Source organism: Chanodichthys erythropterus, chromosome 4 (genome assembly GCF_024489055.1).
Source record: "Chanodichthys erythropterus isolate Z2021 chromosome 4, ASM2448905v1, whole genome shotgun sequence".
Taxonomy (NCBI): Eukaryota; Metazoa; Chordata; class Actinopteri; order Cypriniformes; family Xenocyprididae; genus Chanodichthys; species Chanodichthys erythropterus.
In genome coordinates this window covers 5,039,528-5,055,775 of record NC_090224.1, presented here as the reverse complement: position 1 = coordinate 5,055,775, position 16,248 = coordinate 5,039,528, and the positions used below count along the sequence as shown (strand labels likewise).

The window sequence follows — 16,248 nt, the reverse complement described above, 5'->3', positions numbered from 1 at the left end:
ATATACACACACTCACATAAATAAAAAATTAAAAAATCTACCAATTGTATATTTTCAAAGTTGTCATTTCCACAGAAATCAAGATCAAATCTAAAGCAAATGTGCATCTATGCAACCTCAACCGTTTGATTTTGATTTGCTGGTAAGTCACATGGGCGGCCCGTGGCAGCAGATGGGGCGTGTAATGTCAGGAGCGGTCTGAGGGTTTCTCCTACGGAAGCTGTGGTGGAGTTGGGAATTGAACGTGGAGTGCTGATGTGTGTATTGCGGAGATGATGAGGTGCTTATGGCTGAGGCCATCACGCTTGAGTGGAGGGGATGCTGGGTAGCCTGATAAAATCCAGAGTGCTGTCTTTTCTAGCACATGGGAGTCAAGTCATAATCACACGATTTCTATTTTTCTCTCTTCACCCACAGCGGAGACTCAGAGATGCACACGGATGTCTCTCATTCTCTCCCTTAACAATTACTCAGTGTAGGAAATGAGAACATAATTCCTACATTGCTTGTTTTGTAACATCTCTGTTTTGATAAGGATTTCTCATTGTGTTTATGTATGTTACCTTTCAAATCATTTTTGCTTTCTTATTAAGTCTTATTTACCAGATGTCTGGGTGTTGTGGAAATATGAAATAACAACAACATATTACAAAGACCAAAAATGAGAAACTAGATGGGAAAACTTTAAACTGTGCTGTACGAATCCAATTAAATAATACAGTGAGGCCCAAAAGTCTGAGAACACTCTGAAAATCTCACATTCAAGATCTAATTTAAACTTGGAGAAAAAAAAAAAAAAAAAAAGATTTAAAATGAATAAGAATTACTTCTAGGTGTCTAATCAAAAAATAATTTGGGACATTGATTGTGACGTTTTGTAAGGACTGTCAGATTTTTTGTTTTGTTTGTTTGTTTCCACTGAGGTACAAGATGCTCTTTGGATCATCTCAGATCATGAATATGATCATCAGATTTGACACAAACTCGTGTGCTGCAGTAATTAAAACAAAAAGGACAAACTAAATACTAGGATATTTTGATAGTCAAATTGCTATGCTCTTAATATATAATGCATGATAGAAGCATTTTCATTAGTGTTCTTTGACATTTGGACCTCACAGTGTATGGACAGTGGCAATCTTGGGTCGGTGAAACTATGATTACTGTATGATTATCTGTAAATGAATGTTTCTAATGCAGGTCAGGTGACTCTGTGTCTGAGGGTCAGTGCAGTGGTGCAGTGGGAGCAGTGATTGCTGATAATAGGGTGCCACCGCTGGACTCTAATTTGTGAGAGGAAGTGTGTGGACGATCTTCACCAGCTCCGTTTAGGCATTCCGGCATCTGCTGCAACACGACTAAATTCCATTCCAAACTCATGACATGCTCGCCACATAGGACAGCTGGGCAGTTGGAGTTAGAGTTTGAAACCATGGCTAGTGATATGAGATCAAGGAGCAGTCACAGTATTGAAGGAAACTTGATTTTCAGATCAAACCTCCTTCAGAGATATTAGGGGCTCTGATGAACCTTTTTTTTTTGTCTATTTTCTAATCATTTTGACTTCCTTCCATCTATCCATCTATCTATCTATCTATATATCTATCCATCCATCCATCCATCCATCAATCCATCCAATGTTGTAACAAAATAAAATAATTGTGATTATGACTTCCGTCCTTCCTTCCTTTAAATTTTATGTAACAAAAAACAAAATTGTGACTTCCTTCCTTTCTTCCTTCCTTCCTTCAAAAAACAAATGTTATGTAACAAAAACAAAATAATTGACTTCAAATTTTATGTAACAAAAACAAAATTGTGATTATGACTTCCTTCCTTCCTTCCTTCCTTCCTTCCTTCCTTCCTTCCTTCCTTCCTTCCTTCCTTCCTTCCTTCCTTCCTTCCTTCCTTCCTTCCTTCCTTCCTTCCTTCCTTCCTTCCTTCCTTCCTTCCTTCCTTCCTTCCTTCCTTCCTTCCTTCCTTCCTTCCTTCCTTCCAAAAACAAACAAACATTATGTAAAACAAAAAACAAAATTGAGATTATGACTTTCTTCCTTTTCTCTCTTTCTTTCTCTTTCTTTCTCTTTTCTTTCTTTCTTTCTTTTCTCTTTCTTTCTTTCTTTCTTTCTTTCTTTCTCTCTTTCTTTCTTTATTCCTTTTTGCAGAAACAACCTTCCAATTTTTTTTTGTTGCTGTTACATAACATGTTTTGTTCAGGATAAACACTATTTTTCACAGTGTGAAGCTGTTATTTGTATGTTTGAGAGCTTTTTCTAATCTATGTTTTCAAATAGTCAACTTTATCAATCAGCTCTGCCAATGACAGACAAGAATGAACAGCCTTTGCTGTCTGGATCTGCTTTTGAATTGGATTCCACTTCTCTCTACAGCCCAATAGCTCATTCGCCCATTTACTATTCGAGAAAGACTGAAAGCGAGGAAAACATGGGGAAAAAATTATTCAAATATTAGGGCAAAATATTACAGGTTGTGATATGTTTCGTTTCGCTTACTTACATTTACATCATTTAAAGAAAACACCAAGCAAACTAGACATGACTAGACCCAAAACTGTACTTCATACATTCAGATCCAGCTGCAAGTGTGAGTTTCAGTGGCCTTTTCACTTCTAAAGCATCTCACGGTTTGCCGAAAAGCTCAAGCTTTGATCCCTGAGAGAAATGAAAGCGTTACTTAGCAGCTTGAGCAGTTCCTGTGTGCAGCGCCAAATCAGAGCGTCCCCCTGGCCCCGCTCTAACTGAAAGTGACAAAGCTCTTGGTAACGGTGGTTGGGAAAGCACATTTCTGTTTGGTAGTGTGCAACGGGAGGACGCCGGGGCTGGGGGTCGAGGGACAGACAGCGAGCGTGAGAGGGGGAGACAGCACAAGACAGCAAAAGAGAAAACCTTGTCACGGCAATTCTGCCGGTTCCCTCAACATTCATCAAAACGGGGGGCCATCATCTTCTACCTACTTTATTTTCTGAATCACTGAGCCTCTACTGACGGAGTGAATTCTCCTCTCCTTGCTTTCTTTCCCTTTCTGGCTTATGTCTCTTTATTTCTCTGGGTTTTGTCCTCTTTTTCTTTTTCCCACTGTTTGCACTCAACTATGTGCACTATCAACTAAATGAGTGAATAACCTTCGGTCCAAACATACACAGACACGAGCGAATGATGATGTACATTAGCTTTTCTCAACTGGTTTTATTTTACATTGGACTTTGCAAAAGTAAACAAAAATGTCCTTGAAAATTAAATATTATAATAAATTATTTGTTATCATTTATTATAATATAATACAATTAAATATAATATTTAATATTTAAAACTAATTATTTTAATTTGATCAATTTACTTTTTATCTCCTTTAGATATGATGTTTTGTATTTATATAGTTATTTAAAATTGAGACACTTTCGATCAACTTTTGTGACTTTAAAATGTGCTAAATAAATGAATTGCGATTTCGATAAATGATTTGATTATGACTATAAACTGCATAGGCCCAACAATATTCTGAATAGGAAACATTTTAAAAAGTTGAGCCTATTTTTAATTAATAAATTATAAATACACATTTATTAGTAGCATTTTATTATTTACATTGAGCATTGTTTTTCTGTACACCATTTTTGGGTTATGAAGCACAATTACTCACACATACACACAATCTACCGTCTCATTATGCAGGTTAGTCTAAATAAGTATACACACACACATACACACGTACGCCATCTCCCTGGGTTTGTGAAGCAGCGGCAGACAGGAGGAACAAGAGGACATGCTCCTTTTCACACAGACACAGACACACACATTTTGTGGTAGCCCGGGGCAATAATGAGGCAGATCTAACACCCACACTTTCTGTCTCCGTTCACATATTCATTTACACACGCTCACACACCGGTTCAGCCTCTCCTTGAGTTGTTGGTTTTTTTTTTTTTTTTTTTGGTTGGGGGGGGGGGGGGGTTTTTCTTTTCCTGCTTAGAGTCAAAATGTCAAGCTAAGTAATGTTGATTACATCAGCCCTCGTTAGTGTCCGTCCGACGAGGGCGCTGTCGCCGATCTCGATGTTTTCATAGGGCTCTGGAAAAGCCGTCTGTGGGAGGCCCAGCTCTATTAAAGCCCTGTGCTCCAGCCGAGGGATGACTATAAATATAAAAAATATCCAGACTTAAAGCTGTATTAACTATTGTAACACTTGAATAGTATCAGGGACTTTTTTTTTTTGCATTAATAATTTTATTTAGGTGCTTTTAGAGAAAAATTACAGCTTGTGGCCAACAAACCCACCTGCTTTTCAGCAACCAGTTAACTACTGTACTGGGCGAACATTAACATATCCTCATTAATATTCATGAGGCTGATAAGGTTTATAACGTGCTTCTCAGATCATTCCTACACCCTTGGTTAAAGCAAAATCTCTATTCTTCTGTCTCCTGGCATTTGTCAAAGAATAGGAACTGCAATGCAGCACTTAAGAATGTGTTTGTGGAGCCATTTCATTTGCCATCTCTTGGTAAGCGCTCAGAGTTATTCAATAGTTTTGAGGTGGATGAAAAGAAGTCATGGATGTGAGAGTGTCAGCCTTGACTTAAGTGGCTGGATAATTAAAATACTTCAAAGTTAATACTGCACAAGCAAAGCAGAGAGAGAAAATGATTTCTGTTGTGTAATGGCATTCTAGTGCTTCTACGCTTTCAGATACTCTAGAAACGCCACAGCCAGCCAACAGAGGGAGAGAGAAAGAAGCTGAGAGTATATAAAAACATCCATGCATAATGTATCCCTAATGTATTCTAATGCAGAACATGATAGACGCTTGCTTCTGCTTGAATTAACTTATGCATTAGGAGGCTTGAGAAGGTCACTAATATCTGCTTTTATGTCACCCAGCCACTGCACACAAAATGTCCCCCCCCCCCCCACCCCCTCGCACTGCCTCTTTAGGACAGACGGAACAATTATACGATTTTCTGCTGCGCTAGGCCCCTTACGTGCGATAAAAGTGGGAGTGGGTTGACTCGCTCTGAGGTAAGCATGTCATTAATGGTTGTTATAGGGCAGTGGTTAAACATACCATGGGGAAGGTGCCACGGAGAGGGAGTGAGGGACACATTTCCTCCATATTAACACTGAACTCAGGGTCTCTCTTCCAGCTCGCAGATTCAAGTCGATATGAGGGCTGTCACCACGCTCGATTCTCAATTACCCGGCTGGTTCTCAGCGGAGAGGAGATGGTGGCCTGTCCTGCATTGCTGGAACGGGAGGCTGCTGTTTATGATGAAAATGTAGGCTCTGTCTTAAATGATGTCAAATAAAAACAGGAGTTAGATAGTTGTGTTTTAGCTTACATTAGAGGGATTTAGTGAAAGATTTGGAGCAGATAAATATATCTGAGGGTATATCAAATAGGTGTTTGCACACTGAACGAGTTCAATGTTCAAAGTTCAATGCACAGGAAGATATTTTCTTTTAAAGAATTCACTACAACAAACGGCTGGTAGGGACTACAACAAGCTTCTTCCCAGCATAGTGTCATCACTAACCCTAAAATTGACATAAACTCCGCCCCTGAGAAGACACAACAAAGGGGGCGAGACCATGTTGGGCTGCTTTAGAGAAGAGGAAGAGTTGTTGTAGTAGTGTTGTTGACATGCCGTCATTTTACGCCGGACTGCTTCACAAATGAGAGTCAATTCAGTGCTGGATTTGCACAAAAGATTAACATGACGGCACATGCTAGTCGATGAGTTGAATCAACTCCACAGCAACTACATAAATTTATCCACTAACCATTCAGAAACGTCCAGTTGCATTCTAAAAGTTGTAACTTCTTCCTGAGTCTCTCCATCAGTGTCCGACTCCGGTTTAAACAATGTAAGGCTGAACACCGTTACTGACAATCGTCATTTTGGCTGCGTGAGATTCTCCAACTTTGTTGGTTGTTGAGCAACTGAAGCGCGAGCTGTTAAAGTTCCGCCCTCTTCTGGAAAGTGGGTCAGGAGCAGCAGCTCATTTGCATTTAAAGGGACACACACAAGAACAGTGTGTTTTTGCTCACACCCAAATAGGGGCAAATTTGACAAGCTATAATAAATGATCACCAGAGACTTATTACAACTTGTAAAAGGGGCATTAAGGTCCCCTTTAATGATTAATGTGTTTTATGAATTTTATACTTTATTTTAAGACAAAATGATCAGTTATCAGACATAGCATTAATATAATTATTATTGGCCAGCATTTTAATATCAGTGCATCACTATACAGCAAACAGATGGTGTATAATCTAACAGTTTTGGACTAAAAGCCTCAAAACTCCAGTTTTGCTTTCGCTTGGTTTTTAAGAATTTCTTTCTGATCTGTTTACACTTCTACATTTGGACTAACACATTTGAAGTTAAAGTTACTTGATATTATTTAGCTTTATTGATAACAAGTGGCTTGTCAAAACTAGCAAACATCTGTTGCCTTGGGGCCAAAGTTTAGTGTTTTTACAAGTAAATACAAGTGACTAACAGATTGACTTGTCAGTGGAAATGTGCCTCAGAGATGTCGAGAGCAGCGTACGTGTGTTTGTATAGTGTAACTAGATTCAGAAGTCAGAGGGTGTGCTGGATATGGAAATAGATAAAAAAAGAATTACTCCCACTTCATGTGGGAGAAGTAACTCCAGAGAAACAGTCACAACTTTTATTTCCCAGATCAGGTTAAAAGGACCGAGGCTATTACTACGAAAGACTGTCAAGCACCTCATACGAAACACTACAGAAGGAGCAGTCAGTTGAAAGGGGCAAAAGATCCAATTACTCCAGTACAACTGGTTCTGTGCTGTACAAGTGTGCTCTTTAAATTGCCGTGTCCTGTCTGCATCGCCCTACTCCTCGTGGGTAATTGACACTCTCTGCATACAATGAATGTGGACAGAGGCAAAAAACAAACACAGATTCTGAGACGCTCTGACTGCTTTGACTAAGCTGAAAGTAGGGAATCAGTTTTGCTCACAGCCTCTTCATCAGCACAGTTTCCAACTGAGGGAGTTTAAAACACTTTGAGTATGTAACATCCCTAAATTTATCAGTACGATTGCTGTGGTGTTAAATGAAACTAGTGGTTTAGACTGAATAGCCTCTTAAGGAGACCAGGAATTTGGCTGTTGTTACGAACAACCATGTAGGCTGGCACAGTGTGGCGCGCGTGTCTGTCTGTGTGAGTTGGTCTGGCCGACCTTCAGATCTGGATGGGAAATTAGATTGTTTTAGTTGGATTACACGACATATGTCAAAACACAATTTGACTGTTCAGTTTTAGATCTGCGCTGCCATCCGTGCTACCAGATAGCCTGTAATGAGGTTTTAATCCTGAATCCCTCATTACCACAAGGTCAGCACACAAAAAAATTCCAGGTCAAATGAGGTCGTGACCCTGGATCCTTGCCCTCGACGGATCAACGAGAACCGATACAGAGACGTCACCACTTCTCTCACTCTGTCTCACTGCACACATGGATCAGTTAAATTCCTCTTGAAGCCCAATTCTCTTTTTCCTTCCCATCTACTTGAGGTAATTCTGTCTTTTCTTACTTTAACAGACGTCCGTTGAGAGTGGACACTCATTAACGTGTATGCATGAGCACTACATTTCCATGCACTTCTTCCAGAACGTCCTTATCCGAAGGTTACCTTCTGAGATTCTTACAGATCTTATTTCTGAGGTTATTAAAAACAAGGAATTTAATTTGGGTTATTCACAAGCTTCTCGTTTTAAATCCACACAGCGTTTGGAAATAGTATACCGAGTCGACGTACAAAGTGTGCAATAACTTTGTAATTTAAAGACAATTATGGCACACTGGCGAAGAAAGAGTATTGGAGGCAAATACGGATCTGGAAGTGGTGCTAAAGGGAGGGAATAAATGAGACCCTGGGAAAGTCAGTGGCTGGGATAGGGTGCATTTCTCTAAAAAGCACTTCCGCATGTGTCGGCAGAATTAATTTGACTTAATTGACATTCATAAGCCAGACGTTGCAGTTTTACTCTGACTGGGATAAGGCTGTCTTCTGCTGTTTGCTCAGTAATTGAAATTTCCATTATGAGGTGTAAACATTTAGCAGCCACCAAGTGAATATTCATCAGAGCAGCAGTGGTGACACAAGATTCTGTCTGTGTGTATTTGTGCCAACCAGGTACTGAATTTGCATTAAAGCAAGGGAATAGTTTTTTTTATGCGTATATGAATATATTAAGGTGCTGTTGTTGGCTCAGTATATTCTTTCATGCAGGCACATCTACTCAGCATGCTCTTTCATGCAAATATATCTAATATTATAAGTAATTTATTTCTATATTATGATTTTGTTAACAAATGTTTAGATATGTCTACACAGGAAATAATACATTATCTATCTATCTATCTATCTATCTATCTATCTATCTATCTATCTATCTATCTATCTATCTATCTATCTATCTATCTATCTATCTATCTATCTATCTATCTATCTACATTTTATATCTTGAAATTGTTGTTGTACCTTACATTGAAATACAAATTGTGAAATTAATTGTAAAGCTTTACAGACAAACAAATATCATTTGAAAAAATAACTATATGTCAATCAAGCAACTTTTAGTTTTACAGATAAGATTAAGCTACTAACTTAATTTTGTATTAGAGATGTATGATTCTGTATAAAATGAGAATCACGATTTTTTTGTTTAAAATAAAGATCACGATTCTCGAATGATTCTGAACAGACAACTAAGTAATTTACTACAGGTTCTGACAAAATATAAATTACTGCAGTCTATTTAAAAATGTTTAATTAATTTGAATGATTTTTTTTTTTAATGGTTTTGAATGAATGATTCAACGACTCACTAATATGTTTGTTTCATTACTGAATAAATCAATGTTTTTGAACAATGCTTTTGAATGAATAATTAAATGACAATCACATTTTTAACAGTCACTTGTCACTACCTGGTGGCGTAAGAATGTAGTGATACAACCGTTATTATCAAGCGCCAAATTAGTTTCAAATGGTAATTTACTCTATTTTGATTGCCATTATAGACATCAGTGTTTATATCCAAACTATAAACTTTTACAGTTTATTACTTCTGTGATAATTTAAATATTTGTAACACAGAAATAACTACTGTGTGGTTCAAAAACTGCTCTCCCTGGCTCAGCAGCAGCATGAACACAGATTTGAATGTTACTGTATGATAGGCTGGACGATATATCGAATGCTTTTGTCATTCATATCGATATGAATCGCCGTCGATATTGAACGCGATATTGCGTGGCTTGTCAGTGAACTACGGCTCTGTCTATTAAATGGCGCTCCATTTGAAAGCAGGTGATGGCGATTTAGCGGTAATCAGGGAACCGGCTTTACTGACGAAATGCGTGTGACAAAAGCATTCGATATATCGCCCAGCCCTACTGTATGAGTTTGTCAAAGGTTTAATAGACACAGGTGAATTGTTGTCAACAATAAATAAGATCACTTGGGTGTTGGAATCGAGATCACAATCTTTTTATGATTAATCGTGCCGCTCTATTTTGTGTTATGCATTTATATTTTTTTATTGCACCATTTTAAAATGTATACTGAATAACTAAAACTCAAAAAATATATATTTTTCTTTCTTTCAGCCCCATCTCAGGTGAGTGAGGTGATAAAGGAGCGAGTTCAGCAGCACAGCGTTCAGCTTTCCTGGCAGGAACCAGAGCAGCCCAATGGCGTCATCACCGAATATGAGATCAAGTACTATGAGAAAGTGAGTACACATCACCTGCTCCAGAGCATAAGCTATTAATGAATATATGTGTGTGTTTCAGAAAATAACAAACAGAGAGAGACAATGACTGTGTGTCTACCTGTCTGTCAGCATCCCAATTCCCATGCAACCTGTCCTATCCTTCATTTTTTTTCATCTTTTTCATGATTTGCATTCTGTGAGCACATAGCTTGCAGTCAAATGCTCCGGTCTGAGTGGATCCTTCCCCTCTAATTGCTATAATGAACGAGACACTCATAAGATTTTAATTAGACTGAGGTCCTTCACCAATCCCACACAAACATACACAAGACCGTCTCAGTTTACCACAGCCACACTCGTGCAAGTCTAAGACCACTTCAGAAATGCACACACAAGAGCAGCACACATACCTCATAGTGTCTGGTATTGTACCTGAGCATCTGTTCAATGAAAAACAACCCACAACCCCTTGCAGGCATGCTCACGCTGCCACTAAAACATTAATCAGTATCGTAGTCCCAAAAAACATGAACACAAGCACATACCACACTTAATTTCTTTCACCTCAGCTCACTATCCTGCTCAATCCCACCCCCATCCATTATAAAGCACAGCTTCATAGTGTCTACCATCAAACTCATATGTCAGCTAGTCAAGCATGAGCAGAAAGGTCCAGCGCATTTGCTCGGTGCTCAGCCTTTAGGGTTCCGGTCTCTTAGGCAATGTGAAAGCAGAACCAGCCTCCTGAGCAGTGCTCCCTGGCTGTAGTCCGTCCTGTTTGAAAATTAGAAGCAAGCTTGACTTCACTCCTAACAGCCTGTGGCATTCCATTTAAGTCTTTTATTTTATTTATTTATTTTGTCTGCTGAAGTCCAGCAGAGATAGTTTAAATACTATGGTGCAGCACTAGTGCACATGCTTTTCATATGTTGCAGCTATGGTGTTCACACAGATGATGCAGGTATTTTATTATTTTATTGATTTTTTAAAATGTTTTTTTGAGTCTCTTATGCTTACCAATGCTGCATTTATTTGATCAAAAATCCAGTAAAAAGATACTATTATGAAATATTATTACAATTTAAAATAACTGCTTCCTATTTTAATATATTTTAAAACGTCATTCATTCCTGTGTTGGCAAAGCTGAATTTTCAGCATTATTACTCCAGTCTTCAGTGTCACATGATCCTTCAGAAATCATTCTAATATGCTGATTTGGTGCTCAAGAAACATTTCTTATTATTATCAATGTTGTAACAGTTTAAAGTTTTCTGGAAAGTGTGATATTTTTTTCAGGATTATTTGAATAGAAAGTAACATTATAAATGTCTTTACTGTCAATTTTGATCAATTTAATGTGTCATTGCTGAATAAAAATATTAATTTCTTTCTTTCTTTCTTTCTTTAAAAAAAAAAAAAAAAAAAAAACCTTTCTGACCCCAGACGTTTGAAAACTGACTTTTTTCTTTGTATCTCACAATTGTGACTGTACTTTTGACTTGTAAGGTAAAAAGCCTTTAATGAACTTTGCTTAAATCATTAAAACAAGTTAAAAGTAGATCTACGCGTTTCAGCAAACAGCCTTCTTCAGGACACTTTTAGGGACACTTTTAGTTGATTACTGTTAGTAGAAACAGTTAAAACTACTTCCTTTTTGTTGTGCAAGTGAGCAATATTAACCACAAAAAAGGTGATAAAAATGAAAATCTACTAAAAATAGAACATCTTCAGACATTATTTGCATACCATCGTCAACACACTGTGACACACTAATCTTAATCTCACCTACTACATTGGATGGATAGCATGCAAATTGGGATATAGCCATACAGTCTGTGTGGGTGTGCATGTGTTTGTGTTTCCTCAAGCTCTTTTTGACATTCCAATTGTAAATGAAGCACCAGCTCCTCGCAAACAGCTTGCTTCTGGTTACCTAGGTTACGGATGAAATACTGTGATATTGCCTCTGCTTGAACTCTTTGCGTGTGAAAAGGGCCAAATGCTCCAGTATTCGCTGCCAAACACTTCAGCGTAACCACCCCTCTCTCTATAAAGAATTTGTACAATTTTGTGCTTTTGATACCCTGTGACAAGATTGTTATTTTGTTTTCTTCTTTTGAACCTGAAGGACCAGAAGGATCGCATTTACTCCACCGTGAAGTCAAAGTCCACTTCAGCCACAGTCAATAATCTGAAGCCAAGCACAGCATATGTCTTTCAGATTCGAGCATTCACCGCTGCAGGATATGGCACCTTTGGTCCCAGACTAGAGGTCACCACCAAAGAAGAATCCACTGGATCTGGTGAGCAAAAGAGTATGTGAAACAGCTATCTTAAGCTATTTTAATCTGTTTTTGCTAACTGGCCTGCTAGTATAGCTCTAGTTTAGCAAGGTTTTGCATTAAGATCTATCCGATTACACCTGAAGGCAAGGTCCAGCTTCTTCCAGATAAAATCTCTGACCCAGACTGAAAATAAGACATTGTGTATTTTCAATAAGATTTTCAGTTTCAGTTCCCTCTGCAGTTTGTCAATGAGCGCAGTATTTTCAATTCGGAGAAACAAACCTAACGAGAAACAAACCAACCTGAATGTGTCATTGTTTCAAATGCAGGCCACTGTATTACCATCTGGGACTATTAAGCCCACTTTCAGAAACAGTAGAACCGTGCACTCAGCGAGACCCTAAAATAGAGCCAGCCCCTCCCTGCAGCAGAGAGAGGACGAAAAGGGGGTTACAATCATCCCCATGCTTTTTCAATGGAGCTTTGCTTTAAGCTATCCTGCTTTCTCCTTTTGCCAAATAGTTAATTAGCCAGTTTTAAAATTCTGGCTAATTCCAATAAACTGATAAATATTTTCACGTTAGCGTAAATGACTGTAATTACAATTGAAATAAAACACTAAAAACTAAAACTGGTTGTTTTAAATGTTACAAGTAAATGTGGGCATTACAACAAAATATTGTTATTTTGTAGATTTGCTAAAGATTACATTTTACAGTGTTATTAAATTGTAGTGATTTTTACATATTAGCTTTAAGCAAGTGTTAGATGACAGGTAAGGTAATATGAATGTTAAATAGGATAAATGAGCATAAACAATTAATACAATAAAAAAATCTCCAATATGGTACCAACAGGGCTTGACAGTAACTTTTTTTTGCTCACTAGTTACTAGCCACTCAGCATTTTCACTGGCCACAATTTTGACATCAATACCAAGGGGAAAAACTGCCATATAGATATTTTTTTAAATATTATCTCATAATCTGCTGTCACTTTAAGACCTGTCGCACAGATCCATTATACTCTTATACATGTTTTCTTTCTCAATTTGCTTACATTCACTTAAAACATAACTGACTGTGTTTACATGAATACTCAACAAGACCAGCATTTTGAAATTATCGTGTGTGTATTTGACTGTTTAAGCGCAATAAGCAGCAAAAAAGAATTCAATTTAGTACAATTTAGAAATCCAAACCCTAAAACACCAACAATATTCATCCGGAGCAAATGAAAAAGGTGAGTGAGGCGGGTTTGTGTCAAATTGCTGTCAGAGAGATCGCAACTGGTTTCGTGTATCTGTTCTGTGGAAAAATTAGTATTGGAAGCGTTTTAGATATTTCAACACTACATTGCGCTTAGTCTATTATTTCAGATGCCTTTTTAAAAGACTACAATTAAAAAATGTATATATTATATATAAAATTCATCCTGCCAAAGTGGCTAGAAGGAGTGACTGCGTTACACGCCACTGCTGAAATCCACCCACATTTGGCGGGTGTTAATGACAAGCCCTGGGTACCAATATATTTTGAATCCCTGTATTTTATAAAAACAAGCTTAACACTAAAGTTGACATTTTCTATTATTTATTTGTGTTTTAATTGCAGCTACAGTCATATCGAGTGAGCAGAATCCAGTCATCATCATTGCGGTGGTGGCAGTAGCCGGTACCATTATCCTGGTCTTCATGGTGTTCGGTTTCATCATAGGGAGAAGGTACGCTCTCGCGGCCCCCATTGACTCTCCGCTACTGTGAGTCGCGTACGCTCTATCAGTTTGCCTTTCTGTCCCTCAAAGGCCACCATAGCTGTGGAGTTCACACCCTCGCCCACTTGCGTGTGATCACACCCACCCACCATCATGTCGTACACTGGGAATGTGACCTCTGATGCATTTTACCCTCACAAGCTCATGCTGTTATATCATACACCCAGAATGGGATTCATAGCTGTGAATCCTGCCTTCTCAATCTCACCTTTTGTACCTGTTTGTCATGGTTGAACCAAGAATGCCAGTGTTTTTTCCATATGAAAACTTCACTCATGATGTTTGTCATATATTAGTGGTGTAAGCTGATTCCCATGAACCCTTCACAAACACGTATTGTTTTCCTGCATGTCCATTGATACTGAATGCTTTGGTAGTCCATGTCTGTTCAATTCATTATGGAGTTATTCTCAGTTATCAACTGAAAATATAATTTCCAGAAATTGCTGATAATTTACTTATTCTTGATGTTTATTTTTTCAAATTAATTTAGTTAAAGCCATTCTGAAAGAAAGAAAAAGAAAAAATCTAAATTGATTCATTTATCTCAAAGCGCATTGCACGGAACAGGAATTCATGGCATTTCTATTCTGTGTCAAGAAAAACATTTCGATTAACATTCCATAGCCTTGTTATGTTTGAAATTATATGTCTGGCCACTGCAGGCCATTAATTAGTCTCTTTTTGTTCCCTGTATAGACACTGTGGCTACAGTAAGGCCGACCAGGAAGGGGATGAGGAGCTCTACTTTCAATGTGAGTGCCAGCTTTCATCAGCTCATTATACACATGCTCATCAGTGGTGCTCAGCCGCGCTCCTGGAGAACCATCCTGCAGAGTTTAGTTCCAACTCTAATCAAACACCTGAACCAGTTAATCAAGGTCTTCGGGTTCACGCTTGAAAATTACGGGCAGGTGTGTTAAAGCAGGACGGGAACTAAACTTTACAGGAGGAGAGGAGCTGGACTGATTTCAGCTAGCAATAATTAGAATTCTGGTCGATAATTTTTTTCACATTATGGTTGCCAAATGTTATATTATATACATTACAAAATTACTATATATATATATATATATATATATATATATATATATATATATATATATATATATATATATATATATATATATATATATATATATATATAGTAATTTTGTAATGTCTAATTTATATATATATATATATATATATATATATATATATATATATATATATATATATATATATATATAGTAATGTCTATTTTTTTTTTCAGTTTCAGTTTTAATTATTAGTTTTTAGAGTTTTTTAGTTTTTTTTTTTTTCATTTTTCATTTTGTTTTCAACTTTTTCATTTCCAGTTAGTAATTTTAATGCTTTAACAGACTTATTTCAGTTAGTTGCCAAGGCAGCATTTTTAATTTTCAGTCTTTTAATCTAATATTTATATGTTATTTAAAGGAACACTCCACTTTTTTGGAAAATAGGCTAATTTTCCAACTCCCCTAGAGTTTTACCGTTTTCGAATCCATTCAGCCGATCTCCGGTTCTGGCGGTACCACTTTTAGCATAGCTTAGCATAGTTCATTGAATTTGATTAGACCGTTAGCATCGTGCTTAAAAATTACCAAAGAGTTTTGATATTTTTCCTATTTAAAACTTGACTCTTCTGTAGTTAAATCATATACTAAAACCGACGGAAAATAAAAAGTTGTGATTTTCTAGGCTGATATGGCTAGGAACTATACTCTCATTCAGGCGTAATAATCAAGGAACTTTGCTGCCGTTCCATGGCTGCAGCAGTGCAATGATATTACGCAGCGCCTGTGAGCCCCTGCTTGCACAGGGAACGTGCCTTGCAACCATGGAGACGTTTGTGAGAGACGCTGCATAATATCATTGCACTGCTGCAGCCATGGAACAGCAGCAAAGTTCCTTGATTATTACTCAACTGTTTAACTCTAGGGGAGTTGGAAAATTAGCCTATTATTAGTTTTAGTTTTGGTTAAAGGGATAGTTCACCCCAAAATGAAAATTTTGTCATCATTTACTCACCCTCATGTTGTTCCAAACTGGTATGAGTTTTATTCTTTTGTCGAACACAAAATAAGATATTTTAAAGAATGTTGGTAAACCAGACAGTTGATGGCACCCATAGACTTCCATAGTATTTTTTTCCTACTGTGTCAGTCAATGGGTGCCATCAGCTGTCTGGTTACCAACATTCTTTAAAATATCTTATTTTGTGTTCGACAGAAGAAAAAAACTCATACAGGTTTGGAAGAACTTGAAGGTGAGTAAGTAATGAACAAATTTTCATTTTTGGGTGAACTATCCCTTTAAAGGATAAGTTCACCAGTTTTCAATGAGCTTTGTATTGTTACACTGTCCGTAATATATTTACAATCTGTACTCTTTCTCTATGTTACCTGCA

The 16,248-nt window shown here is 37.5% G+C and overlaps 1 protein-coding gene across 5 annotated transcripts in view; it reads left to right on the top strand.

The window, feature by feature from the left end:
• Positions 1-16,248, top strand: part of epha7 (eph receptor A7) — an 87,733-nt gene that overhangs the window by 58,862 nt on the left and 12,623 nt on the right. For 3 of the 5 annotated variants that reach the window (XR_010894952.1, XM_067383763.1, XM_067383761.1), the window contains exons 6-9: positions 9,670-9,794; positions 11,906-12,092; positions 13,676-13,784; positions 14,535-14,590. Coding sequence is in view for 4 of the 5 variants with exons in the window: in XM_067383763.1 (XP_067239864.1) it covers positions 9,670-9,794; positions 11,906-12,092; positions 13,676-13,784; positions 14,535-14,590 (477 nt within the window). In the remaining variant the exon portion in view is untranslated. The remainder of the gene's footprint in view (positions 1-9,669; positions 9,795-11,905; positions 12,093-13,675; positions 13,785-14,534; positions 14,591-16,248) is intronic. The other 2 variants (XM_067383764.1, XM_067383762.1) reach the window with 1 other exon arrangement.